The 18,439-nt window shown below is 43.3% G+C and overlaps 1 protein-coding gene across 4 annotated transcripts; it reads left to right on the top strand.

Annotated features, from left to right (window-relative positions):
• The first annotated feature begins 5,349 nt into the window (after nucleotides 1-5,349).
• Nucleotides 5,350-14,905, top strand: chst7 (carbohydrate (N-acetylglucosamine 6-O) sulfotransferase 7). Of its 4 annotated transcripts, none has more exons than XR_004019870.1 (3): nucleotides 5,350-6,828; nucleotides 9,560-9,623; nucleotides 13,163-14,905. XR_004019870.1 is itself a non-coding variant. In XM_030727204.1 (2 exons), the coding sequence occupies exon 1, from the start codon at nucleotides 5,382-5,384 to the stop codon at nucleotides 6,810-6,812; it is 1,431 nt and encodes a 476-aa protein (XP_030583064.1). In that variant the 5' UTR covers nucleotides 5,350-5,381; the 3' UTR covers nucleotides 6,813-6,828; nucleotides 13,163-14,905. The 4 variants fall into 4 exon arrangements, 2 of the variants coding, with proteins under 2 accessions (XP_030583064.1, XP_030583065.1); XR_004019871.1 differs by lacking the exon at nucleotides 5,350-6,828 and adding an exon at nucleotides 8,728-9,238; XM_030727204.1 differs by lacking the exon at nucleotides 9,560-9,623.
• Nucleotides 14,906-18,439: the final 3,534 nt, after the last annotated feature.

Here is an 18,439-nt window from a genome sequence, read left to right as displayed (position 1 = left end):
AGAGGACACGTAAGAGATGACTAATGGCTAATTCAAATAGACACTTGATTCTTTTTGGCAAATTTTTTTTTCAAACAGTTTGGATTGTTAAAATCTCTAATTTTGACTTTAAGGGGACGCACCTCCATTTCTTTTCTTGTTTTTTTTTCTTCTTTCATGAGTTTTTTTTTTACACTATTTTGTTGCTCTTGCTGGTTAGTTATTAGGATTTCCATTAGTGATTTCTAGTTTTCTATGTTATAAATGTTTGTCTTGTTGTATTTCACTTAATGTCAGGGGCTTAAGAGACATCACCAAAAGAAAGTCTATATATTTGTTTTGCAAGGGCGAGGAAGCTAATTTCATTTTTTTTTTCTTGCAAGAAACTCATTCTAAACCAGAAGATGAAAAATTTTGGATAAACCGGTGAGGAGATAAAATCCTCTTTGATCACAGCTCTGGGAAATCAGACGGCCTAGCTATTCTGTTCTGTAATTCTCCTGGTAATGTTGTAACCACTTAATCTACATGTAGTATGAATGGTCATTGGCTTATCTGTGTTTTGAAACTGGATGAGCATTATTGTATCCTAGTCAACATATACGGATTTAATGCTTCAGGCCAAAATAAAAATTTATTGCTAGATATATCTGGAAATATTGAAAGTCTTAAGCTTTCCTACCCCTCTGCATATGTTGTTATGGGAGGAGACTATAATATGGTCTATGATGAAGGTCTGGATAGGCACCCTCCCAGGTCTCTGTCCAGTACCATTAATCCTGTTCTTTCGGACTTTTGCGGATCTCATAACTTGCTAGATCCTTGGCGCCACAATGATCCTAACAGTAAGCAATACTCTTGGTTCAAGTCAAATAGTGTAACCAAATCTAGAATAGATTTTTGGTTAATACGTGTCTCTATGACAGGCCTTGTTTCAGATTGTTGTATGTCAGCAGCGCCTCTCACAGATCGCGCAGTAATCAAGATAACTGTAAAACTCTCTAACAACAACAAAGGATACTGGAAATTTAACTCCAGGTTATTAAAATCTCAAGAATTTGAAGAAGGTATTAAATCTATTATTGTAAATGTAACATCTGATAACACTATAATGTCTTATTCCACCAAATGGGAATTCTTAAAATTTAAAATACAAGAGTTTAATTTAATTATTTAATTTGGGAAAATTCTTAGCAAGAACAGCAAATCAGAGGAAGGTGGGATAATCAAAGAAATAAACACTCATTGTAGTAAGATGACACCCTCTGAAGAAGATAAGCAGAAATCTATATTAAAAAAGCTGAAGGGGCCTGTGTTAGATCTCGAGCAAGATGGATAGAAGATGGGAAAAAAGCTCCTGATGCTGCTAAGGAAGGGTCACTAAGGAAGTTCTCGGCTTTTACAATCAACTTTATTCCTCATCTTTCTCTAATGAAAATTGTTTGGCCTTCTTCAGTCATATACATAAGCTGGTCATAACCGCACTGATGATGACTTTGCAAAACTATGTGATGCTGATATTACAATTAATGAATTAGATAAAGCTGTAGAATATCTATCTTTAAACAAATCCCCTGGTTGTGATGGTCTCACATCTAATTTTTAATAAAACTTTTATAAGTACTTTTAAGAGAACCACTTTTCTATATGGTCAAAGAAACCACAGAGAATATGGTTTTCCCTCCAACTATGAAACAAGGTGTGATTTCTCTGATCCCTAAACCCGCTAAAGACCCTAAAGTTTTGGATAACCTCAGACCAATTACCTTATTGAACACGGATTATAACATTTTAGCCCTCATTTATACAAACAGGCTCAAAATAAATTTGCACAAAATTATCAGTGATTCTCAATCAGGCTTTATGTAGAATAGATCTATTCATAATAATATACGCTTAGTACTTGACCTGTTAGATTACAACCATTTAATAAAGGATGATGGTGTAATTTTATTCCTCGACTTCTACAAAGCCTTTGACTCAATTGAGCATCAGGTTATTTTTCATTGTTTAAAACTTTTATGCTTTGGCTCTAAAGTTTGTCAAATTAAAGATTCTCTCTACAAAGATACAAATAGTTCAATTTCCTACCAGGCCGAACTTCACCTCGATTCTCTGTTAAAGGAGGGGTGAAACACGGCTGTCCGATGTCACCTCTTTTTATAATAGCTGTGGAAATGCTCTCAATTTTTATTAAAAACTCGAATGTTGCTCCACTGGATGTCATTGGGATGCCAGTAATTATTAGCCAGCTCGCTGATGATACAGCGATTTTTATGAAACATATAATAGAAGTCCCAAAGATATTGAAATTAGTTGATATATTCTCTAAAGCTTCAGGCTTAAAACTCAGTCTGAATAAGTGCGAGTTGATGTCTATCCATCCAACTCATTTAACAGAGGCATTTGGTATACCCATGAAGTCAACAGTGAAATACTTAAGAACTCATATATCCAGTGATTCTGCTGAAAGAGAAAATATGAATATATGGAAAAGAATAGATAACTGCCGGTCTAGACTCAACTCTTGGTTATCACGGGATATTAGCCTCTTGGGTAGAATTTTCTTACCCACAATGGAAAACACTTCAAGATGCATCTTAAAAAGATCAATCAGGTTAACTTTGATTATATCTGGAGAAGGAAAGTCCACTACATTAAAAGAGTACTGTTAATCAAAGAATATAAGGAGGGAGGCCTACAGGCCATAGACTTTGATTTTATGGACGGGACTCTAAAAATGAACTGGTTAAAATCCCTCCTAAATTCTGATAATCTTTGGTTCCACATTCCCAGAGAAATCTTTAAGAAGCTGAGATGCATGGAATTTTTACTTAAATGTAAACAATTTATTTAACTAATTTAAGCCCGTTACAGTTCGTGTCTCAGAGTTAGTACCAAAGAGAGCCAAAACTTCCTGTTAATCCCAGTGCCTGATTTAAAGAGATAAACAAAGAAGTGTTTTTATTTTACCCGTATTTTAATCTGACAGCTTTTTTGGTCAAATGAAGATTATTCCCCACACTGATGAAATCTTTATGAGCATTTAAAGAAACCTTTAAGAAGCTGAATCCTAAATGAAAACTAAGGAACTGGATGTGGCTTTAAATGAATCAGGTGGGCTCACAGGTAACTTCTATCAGTTCCTGAAATGCAGTATTTAAGGCCTCAGAGGAGTGTAAGCAGAATATCAGCTGTGAAACATGGATCAATCACTTTGATCCCCAAACCTGCTGAAGATCAAAGGATTTTAGATCACTGGAGAGCAGTAACGGTGCTAAAGATTGATTAAAAATGATTCTCCACTGCTGGACTGAATGAAGGTATTTCATTATCAGAGACACGGTCGAACAGTTCAGAACAGGTGATGGAGGAAAACGAGCTCCTTTTATTTAACAAAGATCCGACTCGGCTGAACATCCTTTCATTCTGAAATCTTTTTTTTTTTTTTTTTTTTTTTTTTTTTTTTAGCCTGTCATGTCTGGCATCTTTCACAATCGGAATGATGATCCGAATGCACTGATGTACCAAACATATTTGCTTTGACAAGAACAGCTCTATATGTTTCCTATAGGCTCTTCTTGTTAATGTTTGCAATTTTATTTTTATTTATTTATCTTTTTATTTAGTTATTCATGCCAAGTCTGACAGGCAACAAGGAAGGGGCAAGAACAAGAGGTGGGGGGGAGAAAAGGAAGAAAGGAGATAGAAAAAAAATAAAAAAAAATAAATAAATCTTTGAAGTGCTTTGGTTTGACAATAGATTCATAGATACAGCTAAAATGTTGGCTCTCTAGGCCAAAGGGTGCAGCAGCTCCCCACTGCTGTTTATAACAGAGGCAGAAATGGTTTTAGATCAAAAACATTGATCTAAATGGATCAGTGTTTGACAGACAAGTAATAATCAGTCCATTGGCAGATGATATAACTTTATTTCTTAAAAATAAAATTCCTTTAGCCCGAGAGTCTGTCGAAAGCATCTGATTTACAATTGAACTTAAATAGATGTGAAATTTTAACATTGCACAAATTTCCGTTACAAACAGCCTATAATGTAAAGGTCAAATCTAAAGAATGAACAGTAACTAATAAAATGTCTCCAGAAACAGAAAAACTGATTTTAAACAAGCGGCTGCAGAGACGTTTTGATATTTTTACATTATATAGAGCAACAAATGTCAGGACCGAGGAAAGCTGACAGTTAAAATCTATAAGGAGGGGGCGTTAAAGCGACTGATTTGTTATGAATGGTGTCCTGTCTTATTGTCCTTTGTTGTGGTTTTTCAAACAGGATTTTTGTTGCGTTGTGATTTTGGGTGTAACTCGTTACCAGTTAAGCTTTCTCATGTCCATCAGCAGGTCCTTCTCTGTTAGAAGTTAATCATAACTTTACACCACATTACAGCCCAGTTTGGAATAACAGATATATCCATGCAGCAAAAAATCTCTTTGCATGCTGAAGGAATTTCAGCATTTTATGGACGAAAATGGAAATGTGTTACAACACAAAGCGTCTATAGTGACAAATATCGACTTCAGTGTGCGGTAAAATGTTCGAATAAATCGATCAAAGCTGTACCGAAGTAAGAGAGGATGTGGTGCAGTCGGAGGTCTCTCCTCTACTTTAATGGATTATAAATGTGCAAAGTCACTAGAAACATGTTGCTAACTGCAGTTACCCAAAGTAATGAGAAGACAAAATATTCTGAAGGGTTTTGATTCAGAAAAAGTTTAAGAATTATGAAAAAATATTAATTCTTTAATTTAACTTTATGCCGATCTGCTTCTAGACAAAATGTTTTATTTTAGTTTCAACGCTTCAATAATTCCCGTTTCCTGCAGGGCGCGCTCCCTGACGCCTGTTTCTGAGGCTTTACGGCCGTCACGTGACGGCTGGAGCCCAACAGCACCTCCGCGGGTGTGGGAAAACTCGCCGGTTGTGGCGGCTGAACTTGGGGCTACAGAGACGCTGCGGCTGCCCGCTTCAAGCCCGAAATTAAAATGTCGGATGCCGTAAGGCGGTCGTGGTGCTGTGACGCTACCAACCCTTACGACCGGGTGTTTTACGACAGTAAAAATCTGTATAAATCTTTTAAATGGACTTCATTTGCCCCGTTTTCCACTCAAACAATGGCGGACGTTTCTAGAAAAAAATGTAAAAAACGCACAGCTTCGCTCTGCCCCTATGAACCTGAGCATGAGCACCCGTACAGGCCGCTATCCGACTGACAGCCTCCCATGATTCAGCGCGCTCCGGCACGGTTGCGGTACACGGCAGTTGTTGACGCCTCTTTCCCTCGATGCTCTCTGGTGACATAAGCGCCCCTCCTCCACGCTGCGTGCATTATTAGGAAGAAACGCAGAACTGCGCGCGTCCGGGTGCGAAACGGCGCTGCGCTTTCATGATTCCCGGAGGAGCGCGTGAGGACAGAGGAGAGGAACGGGGTTATTCTGCTGTCAGGGGGGCGTGGCTAACCCTCTCTCAGATAAATTCAGATCGCAGAGCGGGCGCGTCACAGACAGCTGCGGAGACGCCGGAGGAGCAGCTCTCCACCGGAGAGGAGATGAAGAGGAGGCTGAATAAGAAGTACCTGGTTCTGATACTCGCCTACACCGGGCTGCTCCTGCTGGTCCCGTACGTGCTGGATTACCGGGATAAGTCTGTTCAGCACGCGGCACGCGGCTTGCAGCAGCAGCCTCGGTGTCCGGACCTGGAGAACACGGTGGCTCTGCTGTGGGATGATAACGGGAAAGTTAACGGCAGCGACGCGGCGGCGGAGCTCGCCGGCAACCGGAGCCAGTCCCGGATCAATATCTACCTGCACGCCACCTGGAGGACCGGCTCCTCGTTTCTGGGGGAGCTGTTCAACCAGCACCCAGATGTGTTCTACCTGTACGAACCCATGTGGCACATCTGGCAGGCTCTGTACCCCGGGGACGCGGGCAGCCTGCAGGGCGCAGTGCGGGACATGATGAGCTCCCTGTACCGCTGCGACTTCTCCGTCCTCAAACTTTACGCAGGCTCGCAGAACATCACCACCTCCTTCATCTTCGGCTGGAAAACCAACAAGGTGATCTGCTCCGAGCCGCTCTGCGACGCGCACAAGCGCCACGAAATCGGGCTGGTGAAAGAGGACCGGTGCGCAAAGTGCCAAAAGAAGGACCTCCGAGATCTGGAAAGGGAGTGTAAGAAGTACCCGGTGATGGTGATCAAAGGAGTCCGCGTGCTGGACCTGAGCACGCTGGTTCCTCTGATGAAAGACCCCAACATAAACCTGCAGATCATCCAGCTCTTCAGGGACCCGAGGGCCGTGCATAACTCGCGCCTCAAGTCCAAGCAAGCCCTGGTGAAGGAGAGCATCCAGGTGCTGAGGAGCAAGAAACAGAGCGACAGGTACAAGCGGCTGCTGGCACCGAGCAACCGAGTGAACCGCGCGGAGAGCTACGTGTCCAGTGCCATGGAGCTCATCTGCGACAACTGGCTCAGCGACATGATGCTGGTGCAGAACGCGCCTCCGTGGCTGCGGAGGAACTACATGCGCGTTCGCTACGAGGACCTGGTCCTGCATCCTATGGAGGAGCTGCAGAGGCTCTTCCGCTTCTCCAACCTGTCCACGTCCCCAGCTTTGGAGAGGTTTGCACTGAACATGACGCACGGACAGGGCTACTCCTCAGACAAGCCCTTCCTCATCTCATCGCGGGACGCAAAGGAGGCTATCTACGCGTGGAGGGAGCGGCTGAACGTGGAGCAGATCAGTCAGGTGGAGGCCTACTGCAGTGAGGTCATGAGGCAGCTGGGCTACCAGAAGAACCGCGTGGACAAAGCGACCTGAGGGAAAGCAGTTTAAGGTAAGGTGAGAAAAAACAACCATGTTTTCAGCCCGTCAGCACAGGAAGTCTGCTGATGCTGAGCGCTGCCTCCCTGACCTCTGACCTCCCACTGATAGAGGCAAACTGCAACCGCAGAGTTAACAAGTAGCGCAGCGCTTATCAGATAATCACTGAGCCTCCAAGTCACAGCTGAGGCCTCTGAGCAGAAGTTAGAGCGCAGTGTAATATAAAGTAGGCCAAACCACAAGTAACCTATTAAAAACACCTCCAAGTGTACCCTTTTTGGTGTAAACATGTTTAAGTTCATTCTGAAAATGCTCATATTTAATACATACTTAGACCATTAATCAAATCAGCTGACACACAAAACAAACCCACACTGAATGCTGAATTTCTGTGAATTAGCAGAAAATCTGAAGACAGATTCTGAGCTGCAGTTTAACTGTTTTGTTGGTGGTGACATCAGACCCATTTCATGTTTTCATGAGTAAGACCTGATTCAGAATTCTCTCATGCAGAGGGGAACATTTATTTTATGGGTTAGAAGGTCAGAGTTCAGATCAAACTGAGCCGTATGCAGCCCACAAACTAAAGCAGGAAAACCCGAGGACACAAACAGCTGAGGCAGGAGAGGTCAGGTGTGTGCACACTGAGGCACAGGTAAAGAAAATCAGATAGGAAGGAAAAGCAGAGGAAAACAAAAGAACAAGATGGCGAGCAGGGAAACCCAGAGGAGACCGAAACAGGAATAAAAGCAAAACAGGAAACAAAAACATAATGTCACAAAGAAATTATCGTCACGGGGATAATAATGAAAACCGACGTTCCAGTTTAACTGCTGATGTTTGTTACACGTTCCGCTCTGTGCTCCAGATGTGCCATCCACAAGACTCATAATTTCCCACTAACAGCAGCAGCTGCACCTCCATTAAAGATGCCCCCCCCCTTCTCGCCACCAAAAAAAAAAAAAAAAAAAAAAGTTCCCATCACGAGGTGATCTGTATCAATGTCCTCTTCAGACAACAACACGCAACACGGTGGTTAAAAATGAACAGAATAAATCATGACTGGACTCCTACCTGTGTTTGAGTTCACCTGCACACACCTGTTCACTCTGCGCTGTTTAACACCTGTTACTGATTCGGGAAACTCGCCCGTGTAGCTGACGTCCCTCCTGACAGTGACTTATTTAAAGTGTTCAGGTGGACGCTGAGCAGAGCGTCAGCCTGAGAATGGAAGCTGTGACGGTGATCCTGTGTGCAGCAGTGAGTTCACGTGCGTCTTTAAATGGACTTCCAGCTCAGAAATCCTCTCATCCGTGTTTTGGTGCAAGTCAGCGTGATAGATGCTGAGTAACGTCAACCCTCCTCTGGTCACGGACGGTCTGTGTCGGTGCCGATGCCTCTCTGCGCGCAGCTCTGTGTGAAAGCACACATGCAGTGTTTCTCAGCCGTTTCTGTGCTGATAGGTTGCAGCTTTGTGGGAGCTGAGACCTTCATCGTCCTGTATTTGCTCATTGTTGGGAGGAAGACTCCTGACTCGCCTGCTTGAATGTATTCAGTGATGATCTGCAGAAAAACATATTTCTTGTCTGTGGCTTACCGTTTGGGGCAGTTTGCAGGTTAAACAGCAGCTCGAACCCTGTTTTAAATGTTACTTTTATGTATTTAATTCTTGCTCAGTGTAAAAGGCTCATTATTCTCCCAACTATGCATAAGCATTTTTAGCCTTTTGTTGTTTAGAGCTTTGGCTGTTTGCTGCTTGGATTTTCCTGATTGTGACAAATCTGTGGAAGCATCTGGAATTTGAAACAAGCTGACAGAACCAGGACCACGACCGGAAAGGTCACAGAGGTCAGACGAACCCTGGTTCGTTTCTGTCGGTCTCACTTCCTGGCGTCTGGTTGCAGGTGAACGGCATCGCGAGGCTGCTGTGAGAGCCCCGAGTCAGTTATGTTGAACTTGTTTTGAATTTTCTTGTTTCAAATATTCTTTTGATTCTTGTTGAACCTTCATATTGTTTCATGTGTTTTCCTTTAAGTGGACGTTTGTAGTTTGTTCCCAGTTCCCCACGGCTTTCGTTGTTCCTCCCTCTGGGGTCAGGCCCTCTGTATTAACTTCATGCATGTGTCTGCTTAGCTGTCACTCTTCCTGTTTTATTTTGGGACTTTTGCTTCGTTTGTCTCGTCTGCAGTGATTTAGGTCACCTGTGACTCGTTCTCCCCGGCCGTCCCTCATCAGAACATCTGTTTATGTTCCCCACGTCCCAGTCTGTTTCCACTAGCCTCAGTATTTACTTTACTTTTCTCTTTTGGATTTGGTGTTTTGTTTTTTGGACCTTATCAGGCAATAAATGACTCTCTTTAATTTCACCTCAGTTTGCCTTCAGTTTTCCTCATTTGGGTCCTCGGCCTCCACTCCGATATGAGGTGTGTGTCTTGTAGTTGGTGGTGCTTTGGTTGTTGGTGATGTTGCTGCTGTTATGGGGCGCTGTGTTACCTGTAGCTGTGTCCTTCCTGTTTGTAAGTATCTGACCGCTGCCAGAAGCACAGATAGGATAAACAAACGCTGCCTTTTCATTTATAAATCTGATGATAAGCAGCCTGAGAAAACAAATCTGCCTCCGTCATTACAAACTAATGTTCCTGTGGTACATCAGCACAGCTGCAAAGTTACATAAAAAGTACTTCAAGCAGAATGCTGCAGAAAAGACAGAAACTTTCTGTTAATGTGCAGAAATTGTTTTACAGGGAGGTCCTGCATCCTGTGTCACATGCTGCAAACCACGAGGAGCAAAAATCGACGTACTCAAAGGTACAATGAAGTCCTGTGTTTGTAGGACATGTAAGAGTTTTGATGAAGTGGTGTCACCACGAGGCCTGCACAGCGTGATGTGAAATGCACAGTGTGAGCATATGTGATAAATGAACACAGTTTTTAGCTTCACAGTTGCACGGTTCAGTTACAGGGTCCTGCTTGAGCTTCTGGAGGTTTCTGATGCTGCAGCCGTATGTGAGAACACATGCACCGTGAAAACATGGAGGAAGCAGAGGCCTTGCTCAGCAGAAGCTGATTTTTGTGTTTTCCTTTACATAAATAAAGACATTACAATCCTAACTGGATGCAGAAAGATGCTAAATTCAGCAGGAATCAGAGACATGAAGAACCTGACGCTCAGAGTGTCTGATAACAGTCTGCAGGTACGAGGAGCTCACAGCCGCTTTGGCTCGTCCTCGGACGATGGCTGAAGGTGTGACATCTGTTCAGTTTGCCACATGTTAATGACGCTTTGCGTTCTGGTGATTATTGATGCACAAACCTCACTGTGATGAGAGGTAAAGGCCTGGGGCGAGTTCCAGCCGTTTGTCATTTATCTGCTGGTTTCACTTCCAAATAAAATCCAATAAACTGGAGGGAAGTTCCCATCTGACCCCCAAGAATCAGCCAATCATTTTCCAGTTTATTTAATGATGTCATGCAAAATTTGACCTTCATACTATGAATATTTTCAGAAACAGGCCCACGAAATGCAGGGGGTGAAATTTCTTCATTAGTACTGTATGAAACACAGACCTGAACAGTTACACTCTGTTAGAAACTGCAAACTGGAGGAATCTTCAAAATCTTACACAAAGAAACCTGCCTGAAGCTGAACAGGCGGTGAAGCGACAAACCGTGTCAGCTGAGCTGAGACCATCAGAAACATTGAGAGAGATGCTCCAAAGAAGCTGAGAAATCCCGGACTGTAACGTTCTCCGTCTGATAGGTGTGAGCGTGTGGCATTCAGGGACTCCTTGGAAATGTTTTGATTGTGATTATTAAAATAAACTTTAATCCAGCTGCACTTTTTAGTTAAATCCACTCGTTAACGGTTCACACACTGTACTTTGCTCTGATGTTCCATTAACAATCATAATCTGTTAATATGTCCCAGTTTCCTCACACTCAGTTTATCACGTCACAACATTCAGTCTGCACGGGACAGCCGTTCCTCAGCGTCCAAACCAACTGACACCAATGTGACTGATTTCAGTGTCTCACCCAGAAATATCCCCCCTCTTCAACAGAGGCCTCATTGTTCTGTCCCTGGCATTTCTGGCTCCCCTCACGGATGGCGGGGGGCTGGGAGCGAGTCGCTGCTCTGCTGTCAAGAAGGGGGTCGTTGTATGTGTCCGTACGTGATGGGGTAGAGCTCCCGGGGGGAACAGCCAGGCTGTCATCACCGGGTCTCACAGACACGGCCCTTTAGGGATGAGCTGCCTGCGAGGCGGCAGCACTCAGAGCGACCCCAGCTAAAGGAGAACGTTCCCACAGCGCTGACACAAGTTTGACTGTTCAAAGAACGTTTGAGGATGTTTCTCATTTTAAAAATCATTCCTGGAAGGCTAAACGCTGAACTAAGACTCAATGTTCGCTCCGTTTTGTCGCTGAGGTGCAGGTTATAATAAAATGTGCTTTTATGAAACATTCCCACAGGATAATGCTGAAAAAAAGATCCTCAATGCACCCTGTCCATACCCTTTCACTCCAAAACCTTTAAAATGTTTGTTGTTAAGAAATCATTTAGAGGAACGTTTTCTAAAAGTTCTGCCATCTCAGGCCTCCGAACCAGGAGGCAAGGCCTCCAAATGAGGGAAAAATAGTTTGCAGAAGGTAATAAGACGAATAAGGGTTCCTGTTATGAAACAGGGCTGTAATGTTATCCTGACTTCTACTTTTATATTCAGGCTTTTCAGGGGGCAGTACTTAAAAAGCCATCACTGACCCAGCTGTCTGATAGGCCAATCTCCAACCTTCCTTTTCTCTCAAAGATTCTTGAAAGAGTAGTTGTAAAACAGCTAACTGATCATCTGCAGAGGAACGGTTTATTTGAAGAGTTTCAGTCAGGTTTCAGAATTCATCACAGTACAGAAACAGCATTAGTGAAGGTTACCAATGATCTTCTTACAGCCTCTGACAGTGGACTCATCTCTGTTCTTGTCCTGTTGGACCTCAGTGCAGCTTTGATACTGTTGATCATAACATTTTATTACAGAGATTAGAGCATGCTATAGGTATTAAAGGTACTGCACTGCAGTGGTTTGAATTATATCTATAATTATGATAACCATCTTTATGCATTTATTACTTCTAGGGTGGACTACTGTAATTCATTATTATCAGGCTGTCCTAAAAGCTCCCTGAAAAGCCTTCAGCTGATCCAAAATGCTGCAGCTAGAGTACTGACAGGGACTAGAAAGAGAGAGCAGATTTCTCCCATATTGGCTTCTCTTCATTGGCTCCCTGTTAAATCTAGAATAGAATTTAAAATCTTTCTCCTCACATACAAGGTCTTGAATAATCAGGCCCCATCTTATCTCAAAGACCTCATAGTACCATATCACCCCAACAGAGCACTTCTCTCTCAGACTGCTGGCTTACTTGTGGTTCCTAGGATACTTAAGAGTAGAATGGGAGGCAGAGCCTTCAGCTTTCAGGCCCCTCTTCTGTGGAACCAGCTTCCAGCTTGGATTCAGGAGACAGACACCCTCTCTATTTTTAAGATTAGGCTTAAAACTTTCCTTTATGATCAAGCTTATAGTTAGGGCTGGATCAGGTGACCCTGAACCCTCCCTTAGTTATGCTGCTATAGGCCTAGACTGCTGGGGGGGTTCCCATGATGCACTGTTTCTTTTCATTCACCTTATTTGTTTATACTCCACTCTGTATTTAATCATTAGTTATTATTAATCTCTGTCTCTCCCCTCAGCAGATGACCCCCCCTCCCTGAGCCTGGTTCTGCTGGAGGTTTCTTCCTGTTAAAAGGAGTTTTTCCTTTCCACTGTCACCAAGTGTACATTATTATTTACCTTACAATATAAAGCACCTTGAGATGACTGTTGTGATTTGGCGCTATATAAATACAATTGAACTGAATAGAATTTAATTCAGTTTTATTTATATAGCACCAAATCCCAACAGCGAGTCACCTCGTGCTGATTTATATTGTAAGGTAAATAATAATGTACAATAATTACAGAGAAAACACAACAATTAAAACGACCCCCTTTGAGCACTTGGCGACAGTGGGAATTGAATTTTATACTTTAAGTAATCGCGGGAGGATATCCCCATCTGTGAAATGCGTTGTCTTCTGGTTCTGGTTCTCCTGTTTTACTTTTTGGATTTTATTTTCTGACATCAGCCTGTAAAGGCTCATTTTTTATTCTTCATTTTCTTGCATTGGGATTTGGGTCCTCGTTCCAGGATTGTGAGTCCTCATGAATGCGTCTCTATTTAAGTGTGCGGCTCTGTCACAGCTTAAGGATTTTTATTTTTAATCCTCAGCTGGTTTTTTTCTTTCTTTGTTTCAGGGTCCTGGTTTTAAAGCCTGAGGTCAGAAGATGGTTTAACAAAACAAGCAGCTGGAATGTGGTCCTCTAGGAGTTCTCAGGCATGTCTCAGGGGTTGTTTTCCTTCGGCCAAGCCACGCTGATGAACTGGAGAAAATCCGAGTGGAAAGAGCAGCCAATCACAGACAGATGGATTTGGAACGAGGAGAAGGCGGCTCATTTTTCCTGTTTTCTGTCTGACACCAGCAGGGGGATGAAACAAGAGGCTGGCATGTTACGCCGGTCAGCCTTGAACGTTCTGTCCTTTTAGTCACACTAATCCGTCCTCAAACCCCCTCCCTGCATATGAGCTCCATAAAAAGCCCACGACGGGTCCTTCTCAGGAGGTGACTGCCAGGATCCAGAGTGGCAGCGTCAGCTTTGCTCTCACCTGTGTGACTTATCCGTCCAGCCTGTGACTTGGTGTGGCAGCAATCTCGTGCATTACTGGTACTAAATGGCAGCTGGCTCACTAACAGTGCTAATGTAGAGCATTAAAAGAAGAAAGTACAGTATTTTCTGGAAAAGAGGCCTCTCTGAGGAACCGCTGTTCCACCCCCGGCCCCTCAGGAATCCACACAGCTGCAGCGCCCCTCTGACAAAACGCTCACATGGGTGTGAGATTCCTTCCCCCTCCTCATGCAGAGGCACCTCTGTCCTCTCAAAAACAGCACAGGGTACAGAGCCACGTTGTTTAGTTTGTGTCTAAAATGTTGTAAAATGCTGTAATATGCACCCTCAGAAGGGTTTCAGTTTTTGAGATACCCCTATCACCTCGTCAAAGGTCTCCCACACATGCAAATATTTTACTGCTCATGTGGTTAACCCTGGAAACCTTAAGCAGCTTCTGGGTGTTTTTGCTCCACATGTTTCTCTGCAGAATAAACTCCTGCAGCTCTGGGGAAGCAGCGCGGCAGCAGACAGCTGCCAGAAATCAGGAAAACAAAAAAAGAGTTACATTTCTGCGATTTTTCATTTTAAAAATATTAACCTGAGTTGTTGTTACGTGACTGGTGGTCTCGGCTTCTCAGTTGAGCTGAAGAGCTCAGTTTTTTCTTTCTCCCAGGATCTGGTTCATGCAGAGTTTGTAAGCTTAGATTTAGCCATAGTTCATTCAGGGACCATCAGAAAGGTGAAAATTACAGCTGTGACGGTGTAATTTTAAAGAAAACGTGTTTTTCCATCTGTTGTTGCTCAGAGGGCTGTACTGGCAGATACTGTGGAGCAGCCCATAAATGAAAGAAAAAACCGTAAACCACAGTCAAGACAGATGGGAGGCGCTACACTTAAAGTCAGGTCATTTCATAATGGAAGCTCTGAATCAGCCTGAAGTCCGTGTGAGGGTTCCCCCTCATGTGGGAAACATCAGCATGTGAATATGGTGATGCACGGAGGACACCCAGCACTACAAACACACGAGGACAGCAGGCGCAGATTTCACGGATGAGTCTGTGACAGTGATAAATATATTTACTTTTTCAGAGGAACCTACTAAATTGAAATGTGCGGGGTAACTCTTTGAATATATGATTAAGTGGTGGGGGTAAATCAAATGCTGAGAGCCTCCCCTTCCCCGGCTGTGCCCCCTGTGGTTCGAGGGGTGAAATGTTTACTGACATCCACGTGTTCAGAGTTGGTTCTGTAACAATGTTCTCAGTAAAGAGAGAAATAACTTTAGACTATTTAAACTGACTCAAATACAGAATAAAAACTAGAGAAACACTCCCTGAAGAACTCATGTGTGATTGTTGTGCACATTAATGCTGATCCACACTGATTACTTTAGGAGCACATGGGATTTCCTTCATGCTCATGTCTTGGCTGTCCGGGTCAAATTGGAGTTCTTCTGATTGAGTGCCGCTCACGAGCAGGAGCAGGATATCCACTCTGACATCACACAGATCCAGTAGGAGAAAAAAATCTGCAGGTTGCTGTACAAACACTGAGCTCATCATTAGAAACTCTGGTCAGATGAACACCCCCCCACCCCCTCTAGTCAACAAGATATATGACAGGAAGTGAAAGAAGCAGAATATATCCACTTTAAATTACTACCCTCACATGCAGCGGCTCAAAATCACTGCATCTCATCACTGTGAGTATCTGTGCAGTTTGGATGGAAAAGAGTGGAGTTTATCCTGCTTCCACATTAATATACAACAGGACTGAAAAATGTAACTCAAAACTGGTCAGGTCATCAAAGAGGAACGAGTCAGATTTTTTACACTTACATTAAACAGGAAGTGAGCGTGTCCTGGGCCCAGATAAGCAGCATCAGCCAAACAGGAACGTCTCTGTGATGCATCACGGAGCCACCGAGCTGCCCGCTCAGGTTTCAGCAGGACACATTTCTGGTGTGAGGAAATGTGTGTTATTTCTTTGCTGTTCTTGTTAATAAATCTTCCACCAATGAAAAGCCTGTTTATTCCCCTGAAACGGAGCCCCTTTTAAAGGAAAATGCATTTGTGAGTCACGCCTGTGAAAAACTTGCCAAACAGCTGATTCGGCCACCGACTGTTTGGTGTGGTTGCATTGGATGACTGGTAATGTAACAAACAGAGGCCTCAGCAGCATGTGGAGAACCACACACAGCCACAGCAGCCTGGCTCCTCCTCCTCATGCTGCTCACACACTGCTGTGGGACGGCATCACATTCTGCACCCAGCAATCATCCAACAATCACGGGCGCGACCCACATGCTCAACTCTGCTGCTCAACCCACAAATGCATTTTCTGTACAAACATGGCTCCATTTAAGGGGAATAAACAGGCTTTCCAACAATTTATTACCAAGAAGCAACAAAGAAATCATCCACCAAACACACATGCCTCACTTTTTTGTGCTACGTTTACATGAAGACTTCAGTCAGTGATACATATACAGTATTTTGTGCACTGCTCAACTTTAACTAATTCTACCAACAATATTCATTCTAAACATTTCTAAAAAGCAGTAAAGCAATTAACAAAACATTTTGCATTAACCAAGCATCCATATTTCTCAATATTACACAGTTACAAAGCTGGATTTGTGACACACACAGAACACACCTGTTTGAAATGTGGTACAACACAGCAGTGAAAAGCATACTTAAGTCCTCTTAAACCCTGGAGACGTGTGAGGTACACAGTGTTCAGCAGTCCAAATAAGACAGGACCAAAGGACAGGCCTGATGTCCTCTGGTTTGCCACAGGCATCTCCGTGTTGTGTGAGTGCACAGCATTGTCACTGTGGGCTCCTCAGTGGATCCTTGGATATGAAATAAGTACAATGTCTCAGCCGTGTCTCAGAAGCTCTGCATCAAATCAAAACTGACTGAACACGTAAGCTGCAGGGCCCAAATGTCCTTTAGCTGGATGAGCTGAATGTGTCAGAGTCCAGTGAAGTCAGCGCTCAACTAATAATACTGATTCATCCAGCTTCATGTAACTGAAGGGAAGTTACTGCAGCACACCGAGCATCCTGAGCAGGTTCCCTTTGTTCTGCACCCCACCCACTGAAGAGAGGCTCTTAGTGCCCAAACCGTACATCCATAAAGCAAAGCTTGAAGCTGGAGTTAAGACTGCACTGTCTCTGTAGCTCAGCGATAAGGTCTGCGACAGATCCAAGACGTCTGTGTGGAGTCAGCCTCTGACAGCTGATGCCTCCCAGGATCACTCTGCAGAAACATCCCTGCAATCTGTCAAAAGACTGAAATAGGTTTGTTTTAACAGGATTGCTGCATATCCTTCATGGTTTCAGGGCGGCAGTTTCAACCACATTTACTGATGAGGGGAGAGAAAAGGAAATACATCATCATACAGAGCATTTCTTAAAAACAATAACACTGTGATTTAAAAAGCTACACAGCCTTGGCAAGGACACAGCAAAGTGGAGACTGATTACTGCATTTCACAGGGGGAATATCAGAGAGCTGTAACATATGCATATACATAAATATGCTTTTAAAGCCATCTGACTCTCACCACAGAGAGGAACAACATTTCTTTGTTAACTCTGAAAATAAACAGACATCCAGCTGGTTGGTGAAGCATTAAAGAAATAGGACGATTCTTTCTGTATGTTTAAGTGACAACGCTAATACACATGATATTTCAGACACTAGAATTATAGGCAGTAATGAATTTAGTGAGTCTTCTTCTAATCCTGTCCATCCTGAAAATCTCAGCATCTTCAGCTCGGCCTCCTGTCTTTAAAACTAACATCTCCCTCGCTCTTCGCTGTCACGAGCCAAAAATAAAAAATCTCTTTATTAGGAAACAGCAGTCAGTTTCATACAGCAGGGATCTGATGTCAGTGAAAACATGCTGGATGGTATTTTAAGGAAATAAGCAGATGAGAGACACAGCTAGAGTCCACTCTGATTCAGATATGGAAACATTTTCACCACCTTTGCTCACATTAGAAACTTCTCATTTTAGCCGCAGGGACTTCTTTATTGATGCATTTTGACAGAGGAAGTTCTCTGTGGTGTTCAGCTTCATGTATGAGCTGCTCAACTTCACGGATATTGAGAAATTAAAAACAAAGTAATTAAGAAACAGTGTAACACCTGCCAATTACATGTCATCACTCATATAATTATGAGCAGTCTGTGAAAACTTGCACTTTGGTGCATCTTGTGTTGTTTGACGGCCTCTTCAGCAAAAATAACACCATCGCTGGTTAAGAAATCGATGATTTTATTAACATGTTAACATGCAAACCACAGTGGATACAGCCAGGCTGCCAGTTGCTACTAAAAACAACAGTTGCACATATTGACAGTTGGGCTACATCTCAGATTTCTCAGGTGCACAGAGCGTTTAAATATAGCCGGCAAGACAACTGACAGGACAACAGTCTGAGCGTGCACACGGAGGTCAGAATCCTGCGCTCCGTCCAAGGTGCCAAACTGCCTGTTTATGTGTCTGCAGCCACCGTTTGACTCGCCCATAAAGTGCTCCCACATTCCTAAAGAAAAGTCCCAAACATGTCGACCAGCGTGGGCTCCTCCTCGGACTGTCTCTGCACGTGTTAGCTGATAAAGCAGGAATCATGGAGAGCAAAAAAAAAAATCAGTTTTTTTTCACATTCGGGACACACAAGAACAAAGTTCATGAGGCTGTGTTATCTTTAACATCACAGAGGAGACATCAGGGGTCCTAAAGCAGAGATTACAGCTTCCCTGTAACATCACACAGTCTCACATCAGCTCAACTTTAATGACCCACACTGGATAGAGCTCTGCAGCAGCTCACACAAATAGATTTATTTCC

This window comes from Archocentrus centrarchus, chromosome 4 (assembly GCF_007364275.1).
Source record: "Archocentrus centrarchus isolate MPI-CPG fArcCen1 chromosome 4, fArcCen1, whole genome shotgun sequence".
Classification (NCBI taxonomy): Eukaryota; Metazoa; Chordata; class Actinopteri; order Cichliformes; family Cichlidae; genus Archocentrus; species Archocentrus centrarchus.
This window is presented reverse-complemented; position numbering and strand designations above follow the sequence as displayed.